This window comes from Lepisosteus oculatus, chromosome 4, assembly GCF_040954835.1.
Source record: "Lepisosteus oculatus isolate fLepOcu1 chromosome 4, fLepOcu1.hap2, whole genome shotgun sequence".
NCBI lineage: Eukaryota > Metazoa > Chordata > Actinopteri > Semionotiformes > Lepisosteidae > Lepisosteus > Lepisosteus oculatus.
This window is the reverse complement of record NC_090699.1, coordinates 59,975,147-59,990,777: the sequence shown is the minus strand read 5'-3', so window position 1 is coordinate 59,990,777 and position 15,631 is coordinate 59,975,147. Positions and strand designations below refer to the sequence as shown.

Sequence of the window (15,631 nt, the reverse complement as noted above, 5' to 3'; positions counted from 1 at the left end):
CCTGCTGGCCCCACTAACACCTCTTCCAGCAGCAACCTTAGTTTTTCCCAGGAGGTCTCCTATACTGACCAGGCTCACACCTGCTGAGCTTCAATGGGTTGCCAGTTGTGAGTTGCAGGGTGATATGGCTGCTGGCACTTCAGCTCAAGTCCAATGGAAGTAGTGATGTGACGAAAATGATGGCTGGAGAGTGTTAATGCTTGCAGAATTTATTGTTCTTGCAGGGTTTGTGCTTTGTTCTGTAATGTTATTACCGCGCCACAATGATATCAGAGAGCACTGATGTCAGATCACTTGTCTCAAACCACAACTGCTTTATTATCCAGTTAAAGACAGAGTTAAAGAAATAAAAGTCCCTAATCCACTTTAAACTAATCTCACGACTCAGAGTCGAATATCTTCTTACAGTATTACAGTTTGTGTTCAAGGAGAAATACTGTACTAAGCACAGTCCTTGGACCTTAAAATTTCAAGTAACTTAAGGGGTCTTCGGGGGGGATAGAGGTCATTTGCTGCCTAGCACTGGCAGTGTTATGAGGCTCTGTTGATTTATTTACAAATTACAAGTCTCTGAATGAAATTTGCAACCTCTAATCCAAAGAGTTACCATACAGTATGCCGTTCTCAACACAGCTCTCAGACTGAAATAAAAGCTTTTGTTTGTGTCGGATCACGGTATTTCCCCACAGCTCACCTCATACACGTTGAACTGACTCTGTCCACGAGAGAGCTCCCGGTAACTGGTGGTAAATTCTCCAATGAAGTCATGACTGACATACAAGGAACAGAGACAACCAAAAGAAAAAAGAGCAGTTTGTTAGAGAATCCCTGACATACAGTACACTTGCGCAGCAAATTCTATTTTTATTTTTGTTCTATCCGGGAGAAAATATTTAAAGAAAAGTGAGACTAATTGAAGTCCTATGCACGATCACGTGTGCAAAACACAAACATTATTTATACAGTTGCTTAATTTAGCAAATTATTAGTTTAACTGATGTTCTTGTTCCAAAGTTGCACCCACAAATATTTTGGCAGTGACCTATAAAACCAGCCACATATATAGGGAGAGATTACATTAGCTTCCGATGTTCTAAAATAACAGGCTCAACTTTACCCTTACCATAGCTCTTCAAAGGCCAAGATGAACAGAAATGTTTCCTCTGTACAAGAACCATTAGCCTGATGAATGCTATGTGACTCAGATTCCTTGCAGGGACCCATTTTTTACTCAATGCTTAGAATTTGTTATTCGTTATAATATTTTCATTACAGTCGTCCCAAATCTTGAATAAACATGGCATTATCTACAAAATGCAGCCTGTTATTTTTCTCCCTTTAGCATCCTATAGCCAACAGTATCTTTTTGAGAATTCTGCAGTACTGGTACACAAAAGTAAGTCTCAGGTACTGTATTTCTAATTTATCACACTGGCTAATATGTTAACGTTTAATTGATGTTCACGTCGCCACACAGGCATCACTTATTTCACTGCTGTCTTTTTACTCTGTTTTTATTGCTTTTGCAAAATAAATTCATGTAAAAATGAAGTGCATTTCCAAAGGATGCAGACTTTCCTCTCCACAAGGCATTTTTATTGCCATTTGTCTTTGAAATATTTATATGCGGGGTCTCGCTGAAATTAGTTTTTTTCACCAAAGCAGAGCCTTCAACAGATGAAGAAGAATTCACAGTGGGGATGGTAAAATGTCTCTTCCCCTTATAAAAAAAAATGCTAGAATTTCACCAAGACTGTTTGCTTCTTAGAATGGGACCTGACAGGTTGCAAACTAGTAATTGATTTTGTAAAACAGAAAAATAATTTACAGCAGAATGACTGCATAATTGAACGCTGGTCTCTGTGATTTTTATCTAGTCTCTGTGTAAAGCTAGAAGAGCTCTAGAAGAATAAAACGTATGCTGTGCAGAGGATGAAAGTAAACCTATGGCCTCTACAAATATAGTTTCATTGAGATACAGTAACAGTCTCTTTAAACCAATTTTGAATAACTGCATATTGATTAAAAAAAGCAAAAAAATAAGCTAAAATGTTCAGTAATAAAAATCTAATTTGGAATGATGTACAGTATTATACCATTTGTTAAGAGTAACTTTATGCTTTAAAAACTTCTTTATTCCTCAATTTCATGTTCTTGACCTAAGCTGCAAACCACATCCAGTACTTGTATACTGTATATTATACTGTAGAGGACTTTGAATACTGAAATAGTCATGAAGATATATTTGCTGGTTATGGAACTCATTTTGGATCTGGTATGAAAAGATAATCTAGATGACACACAAACAAAACAAAAGCATGTTGCAAAGTTTATTATTATAAGAAGCTTATTGTGAAAGAAGTTATTCCTCAGGGACCTCAAGGTGCTACAAGAACTTTTGAAGTGTAACATTTTGGACAGAATGCTAACTTGTGGGAAATTGGGGAAGGGAGGTTTGTTTCAGAGTGCAGTGTAATAAAAGGTTTGTACACACAAGTATGCCATGTGAAATCAGAGAATATGGCAGAACTGTTTGTCATGAATTAGAGTTTCTGAAGATCGGAAACTGTATCTATTGCTCTCTCACAGAAGCTGTGAAGATCCAGTAGATTGTACAAAGTCAGTTAGTACAGTGAATATTTTTGCACATTGTGTACATTTTTGCATTGCAATTTATTTAAAAACCCGGGAAACAAATTAGTTAAAACTATTCTATGTTCAAGATACTGCAGATTTCCAGTAGATTTCCAGTTCAGAATACTGTAGATTGCCAATGACTCAGTTTACAACCATCAAATAATATAACATATACAGTACATATTTGAAATATCAATGTTAAATCTTTTTTTTTTCATTTGAAGGAATAACATCTTCTTGTAATCACTTGAGAATTCTGTAACACACAACAAATTGTAATGGCCTTATAAGGCATACAAAAAGTAATTTACTCTATAGGTAGCAATACAGCTACAGCAATTGATTCCACAAAACTACTATAGAAGTCTATCTGATTTATAAAATGATAGATTATGCACATGGGGAAAGCAGCTGAATCAGTATTTTTTCTGGGGTGCATGATGCCATGAGGCAATTGAAGAATCAAAGGAAAATAAATGAAACATGGGTCAACATCTTACACCCCAGGTTCCTCAAAGCAATGAAAAAAGAAACCATGAGTCCAGGAGTCAAGAATTGCCCCCTGCCCTTTAATTGCCCCATTCACTTCTAACAGGGTTCTGAAAGGATGTTTTGAGATACTGCTTATTGTGTGTTTTCTGACAAAATGTTAAATTAAAATTTACCATCCCCTTAAAAGGCGACAGAAAACATTACCTCCCATCTCGATCCCAGTCGTAGACATCCACTTTTACTGTTCTGGAAGGAAAATAAATCAATTTAAATGTGAGAGAGGCATCTGGTAAAACCTCATTAAATAAAGCCCCTTAATTAAAAATAATCTTTATATATGTATGACTCCAGATTATAGGTAAAGAATAACCACAGTAATGGAAAAATAAATAAGGTTTACAGAACCCAGAGTACCAATTACACCTTTAATTAACTTTCCATTTTTAAAGTTAAAAATGTACACCACTACTGACTGAGTGAAACTCTTCCTCCATAAATAATTAAATCCCCCTCTACCCTTCTTTAGTTCCTGCAGTTCTCACAAACTGAATCCCAATGTCAATCTGCAGCAAATGCTGTCCTGCTGTTTTAGTGCTGATTGCGATTTCTCCCAGAAAGAAACAAAGCTTTGTGTCCCAGCTGATGATTACCCCTGATGGTTATAATGACTCACTGCTTGCTTTCTCTCTGGCTAAAGGCAAAGATTATCACATCAGTGGAACCCCCACCAGAGCTGGCCTGTATACAACGCCTTCTTAACGAAAGAAAATACACTGTAGGCTTTACGCAAGGTTATTTTGTTCTATATGATATTTCGTTCAGTGACTGCAATGCTTACAGTACACCCCTTGCTTTCAGGTTGTAGTGAAGAGTAATCCAGTAGAATAACTTTTCTTTTTTCATTATAAAAACAGAATCCATTGAATGCAGACACTCCAGAAAACTGGCTTTATATGCAAGCAGACACTAATCCATAAAAGTATACTTGTATATCTGCCAAGAAAAATTATTTAGCTAACATATTCTGTCATGATTTTATATTGCTTGAATCCTAGAAATGCACTGTATATTTAAATTTCTTGCCTTAAGATGAATCTGGTCTTCCTGGAATAATTAATAAATATCAAATTTTCCATTGTGAAAAAGTCAATCTCAGGCAGAGACAGGAAGCCTTTGTCAAGAAAACAAGATCACATTCTATATTAATTTCAATTCCAAGACTGCAGGTCCTTGCTACACAATGGAAATCAGCATGATTCTGATTATCACAGAGCATTTCATCTTGTTTCACTGTAATAATCCCTTCAATCTTTGCAAAGAAAGGTAAAATCATTCCCCCCAACCTCTTAGAACACTTGATAAATATACATTTCAAGTCAAACTACCACTCTGAGTAATATAATATACAATACCCTGAAAAGTATCCAAGCCTTAAAAAAAGATTTAGACATTATTGTACAGTGACTTTTTTATAAACTGCAATGAATACAGAAGGGCTGAAATAACTTTTCAGTAGGAGTTACAGAATTAAGAAGCTGACAATCTTGCATGAAATGCATTAAATAGTTTTAGTCAGGAATGCCAAAACTCATTTGGTTTTGTATCTCTCCATTTCCTATATAGTTATTTCATTAAATGAATAAATTTGAGTCTGCTCTCAGGGTCTTAGAATTATTTAAAAAATTAAAAGTAAAAGATTAAGTACAAAAAAGGAAAAGGCTTACGTTTGTTGAAAGGAAGAGAAAGCAAGACCGAGGAAGTAATTAAGAGCTTTTGTATGAATGAGAGCATTAATAGTGTATTGCTCACAAGGGCTGGAGCATCCTGACTTAAATTATACCAGGGGTAGCTATCTTAATGTGAGGCAAACAATGGTAAGAGGATTTCCCATTATTCTGCCCATTAAACACATTTTTATCATGGCAGATAACTAACACAGAAACTCTTAAATCCTGATAAATGCAAAGTTGCATTACCTGCTTTCTGCCTCTTGTCTCATTATTTCAATGCCAATAATGAGTGAAGAGACAGCATCTTTAAACCTTTTTAACTGACAACATATCAGTGATGAAGAGTTTCTTTGCCTATTGTTTATAATTGGCAATTCATTCAATATAGGCTACTGTGGACTAAACTATCTCACAGTTAAATGCAGAGAATTATTTCCAGCAGCTACATAATACAACCTATCTGCAAAGTCCAAATTAGCATGTTTAGTGGAATAGTTCAATTTCAAAAACCACTCTTCTTACATCAGCAAATAGATTGCAAATGTATGCAAAGGCTGTAGTTGTTTAAAAGGAAGGACATTTTCTAAATTATCTTTAGCCTTGACTGTGCCTCATCTTATGAGCTATCACTGAATTACACAGTGCAATTCGGACATTCGGAAGTTCAGTGCAAAGCATTCTCAAAACTATTCAAGGCTAATACAGCATACTAACCTACACTTCTTTCTGAGAACAGCAGAAAACGTTTAACTTTTTTTTAAAGCTGCTCATTTAGAAAATGAAAACCTAGGTTAAAAGTACAGAGAGCAGTGGGTTACATCACACACCTGTTCAGAGTCTTACCTATCATAGTCTCCATTGCAGAGTGCACGCACTGGAATAGTAAATGGTTGCCACACAGGGTTCAGGGTGTTTTTGATCACCTCCGTTTTATGGCATATAGTAAAGCTGAAAAACAATTGTTGCATCATTTCCGAACATAAAACATATGAAAAGCAATCAACAAGGGGAAACGCTTCACCCCAGCTAACCTGTGCAGTTCCAACACGAGATTATTAGCCCAGTTGTTTCTTCAAGAAAGCCAGGGTATGAGATTTAACAATGTAGCTTCTTCAAGGCTCCTGTTACTGTATAGAAGTGCCTGAAATCTGAAGTGTGGTTTTCCCCACTGTTGATCACTATTTTAGACTGAAAGTATTAGTTTAAAATATTTTAGTCTAAAATAAAAAATATTAAATATTAAAAATATTTTTAAACAGTCTCGGTAGGTCATTCTTTTTAAAGCCAGGAATTATTTTGGTCAGTCTTCTTTAATCCCAGATAAGTAAAGACTTTCTTGCAACGCAGTGACAAAAAAATGGTGAACAACATTCTAAAACATATATGCCTTGTGTAATTGTAACATAACAAGGAAGCAAACTACTGCTTTTCATAAGGAAAATAACATCAGGTCTCATTTATATTCCAAAATGGAGCATCTAACCTCTGTAAACAACACTATGAGAAATCAGCTGACCAGGGTTTGACAGTATCTTCCATGTGCCTACATCATTCAACATCTCCAATGTACACAGTACTGTACTGTATGTCATACTTAAAGCACAGATGCAAGTATACCCAAGTTACAGACCCCTGGGCTATTAAAGTACTGTAAATGCACCACATGAATAAATATAACAACAAAACTGGGGGCAATGCAGCAATATCATGCAAGACTGCATTGTGAACATTCAGAAGCAAAGAAGAGTCCCTTCCTGATCTCAGTCCAGTAGCATATGACCATCTTGTAACCCAGGTGTTTGCTCTTGCTCTGCTGTTTCAGGTTGCCTTGAACCTTTGTTCATAATGTCATCCAAGAATTCATCTCCTTTCACCAAACTGATGATTTTTTAAGAAAAAGATTTGGGCCACGCACTCAAAACGGAGACAATTTCAAGCAACAAGCAACAGGTGATCTTCACATTTTCTATGCGATTCAAACAGTTGTTCCTTCATTATCAGATAAGGCAGCATCTTTATCTTTATTCACACTTTGATTTTCACATGGTCCTCAACATTTTATTTGAACCGTTTTTTTGGGCTGACTTGCTTACAGCATTTCATGTACAGATTGCTATCATAAAGCAAACACGGCACCCCAGAAGCCTTATTTTGATTGAACCAGGGCCTTAGTGATTGTTTTTCTGTTTCTTTTAATTTGTTTAACAAATGCCCCAGGGTCATGGAGAAAAAGAGTCTGATAAGAAGCCTACTTGGTACAAGTAAAAATGAAAATCCAAACCCGGACCAAAAATCATATGTGACTGCAGTGTTTCAATAAATCAACGCTACCCACTTATTTCTCTCCTTGGGCAAACTGGTGCCTCGAGTTACTGTAGGTGCGACGTGTTTCTGACTTACGTGCCATCCTCATTGCTTCGATAGAAGACAAGGAAAGGGTCCGATTTGCCAAAGAAATCCTTCTTATCCAGCTTATTGGCACAGAGCTGCATGGTGGCAATGTCCTAAAAAAAGAAAGATGTAAAGGAAAAAAAAGACATGATGGGGAAAAAAGTCTGATGGAAGAACATGCCTTGATCAGGGACTAACTTGAGCTGTCCTTACTATATAAATACCCCCAATACAGTCACAAAATCATCAGGAATCGCTATTCTCATTTTCTTAATTTGGCTAAGAACTTCATTTAAGGTCATGTGACTACCCCTCCCTTGTTTTAGAATTTCATTACTCAAGTTTTTTGTTTTGAGATCCTTTGCTAGTAAACCACTGTTATTTTGTAAAGTTTGTAAAGGATGCCTTGGTGACAATTTTCTGGTAGATAAAGAAATAGGGTTACATTTTTCAGGCCAGTGTTTATAGGTTTTAGTTTTGGATTAATATTATTATGAAAGATGGATTCTATTTGGAGTTGTGTCTGTGTTTTCACTGCACTAATTAAAGATGTGTCAGCTGTAGTTCTGGTTTAAATTTTAATTGATAGTTTGAGGTCATTGGGAGATACTGCTGCTGATAAGGACAATACTAACTGTATGTGCACTGCTGGTCTAGAAAAAATATAGATAAGTAAAAAAAAAACACTCAACCTTTTGAGAGGTATGGGGATAATGTGAAAGGCTTACTGCAGGTCTAATTTAAGAAGAACGCTTTCCCTAACCTGGTGCTCATTAAGACAGAAATCCTTTGAGATTAGTATTGACATTAAGATCAGATTAATATTACTATAAAAGTCCTCCAGAGCTAGAGAGCTGGTTCTGTTTTCAATGGATTAATTTGATTTTTTTTTTTATCTGTAGTTCAGAATAAAATTTATACATTTATACTATACTTTTGAGGTCAAATAGAGAACTTGATACTGTGCACAACACTTACTGTACAGTATGTTTACCGCAAAGTAAGATCAAAATCTACTTTAAAGAATTGGGACTAGTGTAAACAAAATGTTGGAGGTCTAATTTACGACAAAAGCCAACTTTAAATCAGGGTTTAATAAAATAAATATTTCAAGCTTAAGATTGGCATTAGGATCAAAATAATATTACAATAAATGTTTGATGCCATTTGGAATAGTAGTTGTGTTTTCAGAGTTAAATAATTATGTTTCTGCTGTAGTCTGGGCTTACATTTTATTTACACATTTCAGCTGGAGTTCAAATTGTTACTTTTGAGGTGAATCTGGATGATATTCTGTTTTGTTGACGGGCAATAATTACAACATGTTTATGAAAAAATGAAAACTATATGCAATGTTGGTCTAGTAAGAAAAATGGTGAGATCCAAGTAAGCAAGCATTAAACCTTCTGGGCTTGGAAGTAATTTTTTCACAGTTCTAATTTAAGAAGAAAGCTAAGCCTTACTTGAAGCTTATAAAGAATGTTTCATTTATAGTTCCAAGTTTCAGTTCAAATTTGTACTTTCAAAGTTAATTGCAGTAATTGCTATTAATAGGCACAATACTAACTGTATCTTATATTGTTCCTGAAAGAAATCTGAAGACAGCAGTATAAACTTTTTTTAAAAGGCTTGTGAATAATATGAAAACAAAACAGTATAATCAGTACCTAAATTAAGAATATATCTGGTTAGCTAATTCTGACCTTTGGGACACATTGTTTGAAGTTATGTCTACCTCATTCAGTTTTAATGATAAAAAAACTACTTTAACCTCTAGCTCTAAAATGTGTTTACTGTACAGTTTTCTAAAAGCAAGTCTAACAAGGCATTCATTATGCAGAACTTTCACCCTGCATATTAAATTCCCTCAAGAGCCTATTAGACAGTAATTCTTTTGTATATTATTCATTTCTGCATTAGTTGTCATAAAAATGGAGAAACACTGCATATACTCGAACTATAAATGTATGCTTCTGCTATATGTATACTACAAGTGTTATGTTAACTAAGATTAAGAACAATGTTTTAAAAGGCAGGCAAAACAACACTAAAACATACCTGATATTCAATTAATCTTAAGTCAATTATACAGAGGGGCTACAAAAATTACAGGGGCTACAAGAGCTACAACAATACTGCTGCTAACTACTGTACATAAAGTTTCTCATATTCAAAAATGTACTGGTTTGCTTCAGAATTTCCATCTCCAACCAAGAGTTACAGTATACTGTATCAATACAGTATATATAATACAGTAAATCAACACAGTGCTGTTTCATAAAAATCCACAGCTTCTCGTCTATAAATATTATAATGTGCAGAGGTTTTGGTACTTGAAACTATAGTATTGATACAGTATATAGAGCAATGTGAATCTTCAAGTTCTTATGAACACAGTTGTTTAAGCTTGACAAAATGATAAATGAGAAATGCCAACATAATATTGCTCAATATGTTTTTTAGACCTCTCCATAATAAAATAGCCTGATATTAAAATACACTGAATATTCTTGAAAAGAAGGTGGATATCAGGGTGGTTTCCAATAACATTTCACTTAATGTTATTTGTACACCAAATCCTTGAGTGCTAACAATCTTTTTACAAGAGTTTTTAAACTATAGTACATCAATATATATATATAGTATCTGTCCTCACTCTTGATCGAACACAAGTATTTTCAGACTGCATGATGAGCTATACAATAAAATCAGTGATTTTATTTATTTTCTTTAAAGATCATTTAAATGGGCTTTTGCGAAGGATTGACGTTTGATGCTTTCCTATGAAATATTCCATGTTTTTCTGCAATCCCCCCCTTGGTACCAGTTTGATTTCTAGAGCAGGCAGTGCTCACGATCCTAGGAAAGTGCAATTCCACATGGATACAGCATTGGATGCACAATTATGTCTGTGCTTACCTGGAAACAAACAGATTTTATATGCAGCACAACAGCCTATCTTCATGGTTTGTTTGCGGCCTTTGGCATGGCGATCACAGCCCTGGGCCTGCTTTGATCAAAAGCTGTCAGCTATGCCAAATGTTGCTATGCCTCTCCTGACAGACCAAGGCAGGGGGAATGCGATTGCACTGCCAGACTGTCAGATCCACTGGGTTGGAAACAGTTTTGCTTATTTAGGGACTAAACCCTCGTATAAAACCAGAAATAAATATATTTCCTTTTGAAATAAACAAGGGTGGCAACTCAAAATCCACCCTCTAGAAAGTGCTTCCTCTTCAGAAACATTCCTCAAGTCTATTTGTCTCCATCATAGCTCTTCATACCTCTTGACCCCACCACAATGCTTGCATTAGTTTTCAAACAACATTAATGCACATCTCATGAATTACAATATTTAACTGCTTTCCATTGAAATGATTGCTTGACAACATTAAGACACACTGTATACAGTACAGCGATATCGTTTATTTTTCTACATACTGTATTGTGTGCTTGTTTCCTTCTTGTTGCTTTCCACGCAGTAACATTAGGCTTAAATAATTGTGAAGCACTTTGTCTCGAATAATAATCATTCTCTCCTCCCTTTGTGTGCAGTGAACTGAGGTCAAGGGTCAAAACATGTTATTTTCTTGAACAGTTCTCACGTATTTGTAGATATTATAGCAACACTCTCCATCCATTTAACATGGTATAATGACAAACAAAATGCATTCAACATTTTTAATTTGTGGTTCACTTTAGTTTTCTCCCCCTGGTGTTTTTAAATGTTATTCAAAACATCCAAAAGTCTATGTTTAGCCAATATTCAGGTGCAGAAATGTCAAAGCTTGTTATGATGTGGGCCATGTTGGTATCTTAGCAACATGCTTACTCCAAGGGCTAGTTAAATTTGCTTTATCTTTCTTACTGTACATGTTCAGGCTGTACCACTAATTCACATCTGAAATATATTTCTGTGAACCCCAAATCTTTTCAAATTGAACCACACTGAGATAATTAATTCATTTTAAGTATTCGGTTTAACTTGTGTAAAGATCTAGAAACGTTAAATATGAAATACGAAATCGCTGCTTGCCGAGATAGGCTTTGGCTCCCTTGTGACTCGGAACTGGATAGAGTGGTTAGGAAATGGATGCAAGAAACTAATCACTGCGTTTCACTGGTGAAGTCTGTTGGAATGTGAACTCTTACAGTGTGTTATCCTTAAGATGTGTTTTTGCATTTCCATCTATTTTTATGTGAGGTTTTAAATACTAGTCACTTTGACCAAACTACTGACGTGATCTCTTGTTCATCTGCTATTCTGTACCCCACATGTAAATCACATCTGAAACAAGCATTTTTATAAATTCTATTTACTTCTGGCATGGCAGGTAATAACTACTGCTATTCACAGTATGCAATAGACTGTATATATGTTTTTTTAAGTGTAATACTGAAAGCAGTGTGGACCGTTAATTACAAGTAGCTCATTAAACATGAAAAATACCATGATGGACATACATTAGTTTTCTAGCAAAACAAGTTTGGTGGATGACAGCCTGCCTATATTAAGACTAATAGATATAAATTGGAAGGCTAAGTCTCTCAGAGAGAATTAAGTGATCTTTGCGTGCTGAACACAGAACTATAGCAAAACACTTTGAAAGTCATTCAGATCGATTATGAATAGGAAAAGGACATTTCCACTAAGGTTGTCTCAAGGCCTCTCCTTCAAAACGTGGCATTTTGAAGAATTACAATGGACAGACAGCAGCTCCAATTAAATTGAAATGAAAATGATGAATAAAATGGCAGAGCACTGGGATGTTATTATACTTTACAAAGACCAAAATCATTTCTGTCCATTGCTGATTGAAAAAATGTTAGTTTGACCAGAAGCTAACAATAGCCCGGGATCAGTATATGTTTAAACCATTTTCTTGTCTATAACAGGAAAAACTGCAGTTTCTCCTTCCGTAATACTCGATTTTGTAAAGTAAAAGATTACACTATGTGTTAACAGATTTCTTTTGTTTTGGACAGCAAGTTCAAACCACAAGACTTTTGGAAGTGGCTGACAGATTTAAGGGCTGTGAAAGACCTACTAGTAGTTGTATAAAGGCTTTCGATTTGCTGTAGACCCACTCCTCACTTTTGACAAAGTCTTTATGTAACACGATATTTATGGAAGTCAGGAGCGTCCCCTTCTTAGCAGTTGCGAGAGCTCATACATAGAATTACAGTACATACATAGATAACATAACATTGTTATTGACATAAATAAACACATTTTGCTTAATGAATAAATAACTTTGAAGCCAGTAATTAGAATTATTAAACACCAAACTGTATGTACAGTAGCATATTGGAACAATTGGAAAAGAGACTGAGGATGTCACCAGTGTGTGAAAACCAAGCAAGATTGAGGCTAAAATTCAACAGTGGAGGTGGTGACTACATTACGTTCACTCCGCACTACACATCTGCGGAAGGAATAACTGCACTCTTTTAGTATATAACAAACTGTCCATAACAGATGTTGAATCTTATGTAACCCTGGGAGGGGTGTATTATGAAAATGGTAAGGGAGGAATTTGGGGGAGATGATAAGGAGTGGCCTCCTTCACCCCCCAAAGTACTGTGGGGGATCACCAAATGGTAACAGGGATTAATGGAAATTGTGCCCCAACTCCTCAAACATTTTGGGGACCCACCCCTTCTCTCCAAATGTGCAAATTAGCGCAGCTGTGTAGAAATCTGGCTCTGGGCTGGGGTCAAGTGGAAACCCTACCTCAAAGAACGAGTAGCAACAAAGGGAAGTAGTTATACAAATGATACCCTGGAAACTGGTGCTTTTATTATGCAATAATGTAAACTGGGTGAAATGTAAATGTATTATTTGTAGAACCGACCCAGTTAAATGCCTCATTTCATAAGACAGAATGTTTTGATTTTCATCACAGCTCGTTTTCAGAAGAGATGCCCATGGAAAAGTTTTAAAAAATGGGAAAAACAGAAAAGGAACTAAGATAAAATGAGTATTTAGTTGTCTGAGGTTTTGGTTATAAACCCATTACATCTGACATGTTTTGTTGACTGCTGACAGTGTTGCTATTCACCGTTTAATGTTTGGTGTATTTCGGTTTGCTAATTAATTCTTGCTCACATCACTTTTACGGTCAAGGAAAACTGATAAATGTTCCCATCAAGAATCCCGCTAATGTTCTAAAATTGAAACACCTCCAGAAAAAACCTCACAGAAATCGCAATTACTAATTATTCATGACATACTGAGAGTGCCAATGTTGAGACATTGCCCATTTTCACAACATAGAATAGCAACCTTTACTCTTAATCGCTGAACCATAAATTATTCAATTCTTTATATGATGCATCAATATTTTGCATATGCATTTCCATGGATTTCAACATGAAATTATGTCAGGTGTAAATTAATGGAAACCACTAAGCTTCTGCTTTAAAGCACTTTTATTAGCATTAATCTGACCTGTGAATTCCTGAAAATCTATACTTAAATAGCTTTTGATAACAGAAAACAAAAATGTCTGCTTATTTCTGCAATGTTTTGATGGTCTGTTCCACTTCATGAACTTTATACAGTGTAAGTTTACTAAATGTTATTTCTTTGCTTTTTATGTGAATTAAACTCAAGACTCCTTATTTTGCTTAACATGTTTCTATCAGTTACTGTATGTCTAGAGATTCATAATACTGTACATCTTTCACTACAGTATTAATCAAAACCGTTAATCAACAACAAATTCACCAAACAAATATGGAAAATGACTCTAGTTAAATTCAATACACATTCAAAATTTTAAAGAACAGACATTTTTATAACATCCAACCCATCTAACTTGTGATTACTGAAGTAAACATGTACCGAGGTTGTGTACTGGGCCTTAGTGGCACTGATTCTGTTACAGAAGGTGATGCAGGAGGATTCCTCTGCTGTCTAAGCAGTGGCGCCATGTGGCTCTGAAGCCGGATTTGTCCATGAGCGTGATTGAATCCTAGTGGGGGCAAAGCTGACTCATCATGGTTACACATACGGAGAGCGATTTTATTTCAAATGAAACCTACTGTAGATATTCTCGATTTCAGCAGCTAATCTTCATTTATTTCAAGTCATGCATGTCAGAGACATAATGCAGCTGTGCTACTCTCTCAGTATTATTGCTGCCATACTGATAAAATAGTGTGCAGGTGTAGACAAATCTTAGTCCACATCCAGCAAAAACTAATGATAGAGAGCACCACCCTAGCATTGCACAGATTGCTAAAAATGTAGGACATGTAGAGAACAGTCGGGACTTGACTGAATATTTTAGTTATAGTAGGTAAATAGACAAGGTCATGTTTTTTATGCCCATGGTCACTTAATGATCTGGCTGTCACTGGACACAACCAGCTGGTGCATGTCTATGTAACTAATTTCTGATTGCTTGCAATGACACAGGCGCTATAGGTCTGTCAAGAGGTCCTGCTTCAGACTCTGCTCTAAAACAGCTGCATAATTACTATGTCAGTGTAAGGTCAAAGGCCTGCTCATCGTCTTGTTGTTGACTGTGGTGACCTTGTTCTCACAAGACTTCTGCAGTCTTTTTCGGAAATCTTTTTGGCATCTTGCGAACACACACACTAACAGAAACACCAGGGGTCAAGGAAAATGCCTACCATTCTTTACACAAGCACCTCTTCAGCAAAAATAGCAAAAGCCTCTTCTTTTAGAGAGACTGAATGCTGACCTATCACAATGTCTGAATGCCGGATTTTTTTAAAGGTCTAATATGTTCATCCCATGCTTTAAATAGACATATGCTATTAGGCAAAATATTAGCACGAGGTACTGATGAAGAGCTCTATGATGCAAATAATGTTATCACTTTCTATACATGGGATTCACCATGATTTTTTTTTACAATCCTTTAACTTTTTTCACCTTATTTATTCAGCCAAAATGAGAACAGCTGGTCTCAAATTCTCAGAACATTTGCTTGTTTTCCCACATCTTTCCCGCTGCCAGTCCTGCCTAGAGCAATTTTCTTCAGTCTCAGCTGGTGTGACTTCTTACAGAGACCAGAAAATTATAACCATGTAGCCAATATAGATTGTTGTCCAACAAAAAGCACCCTGCTGGTTCTGAAACATACTGTAGTCTCACAAATAGAAAAATGTAGTGATAGCTTCACTTCCGCAGGAGCGCAACTCAGAAAACATTATTCTTCTAATTATTAGAAAAATAGCAAAATGCAATTGGCTTCTTTATATGCAATACGTAACCATGAACAATAAAGGCAGGAGATGTGGTTTGAATGTTGTTTTTTTCTATTGACACTGTAATTTATTTTCACTTGTACCTTGCCCGGAAACAAACGTTCTTAGAATCAAACTAAAGAGAGCCATTGAGTGTTCCA

General features: G+C 35.8%; 1 protein-coding gene across 1 annotated transcript in view; it reads right to left on the bottom strand.

The window, feature by feature from the left end:
- The window catches only part of cpne9 (copine family member IX), a 120,568-nt gene that overhangs the window by 33,915 nt on the left and 71,022 nt on the right, over positions 1-15,631 (bottom strand). Inside the window, exons 8-11 of the mRNA XM_069189438.1 lie at positions 7,260-7,363; positions 5,703-5,807; positions 3,334-3,375; positions 695-770 (exon numbers count right to left, since the gene is read on the bottom strand). Coding sequence (XP_069045539.1) covers positions 695-770; positions 3,334-3,375; positions 5,703-5,807; positions 7,260-7,363 — 327 coding nt within the window. The remainder of the gene's footprint in view (positions 1-694; positions 771-3,333; positions 3,376-5,702; positions 5,808-7,259; positions 7,364-15,631) is intronic.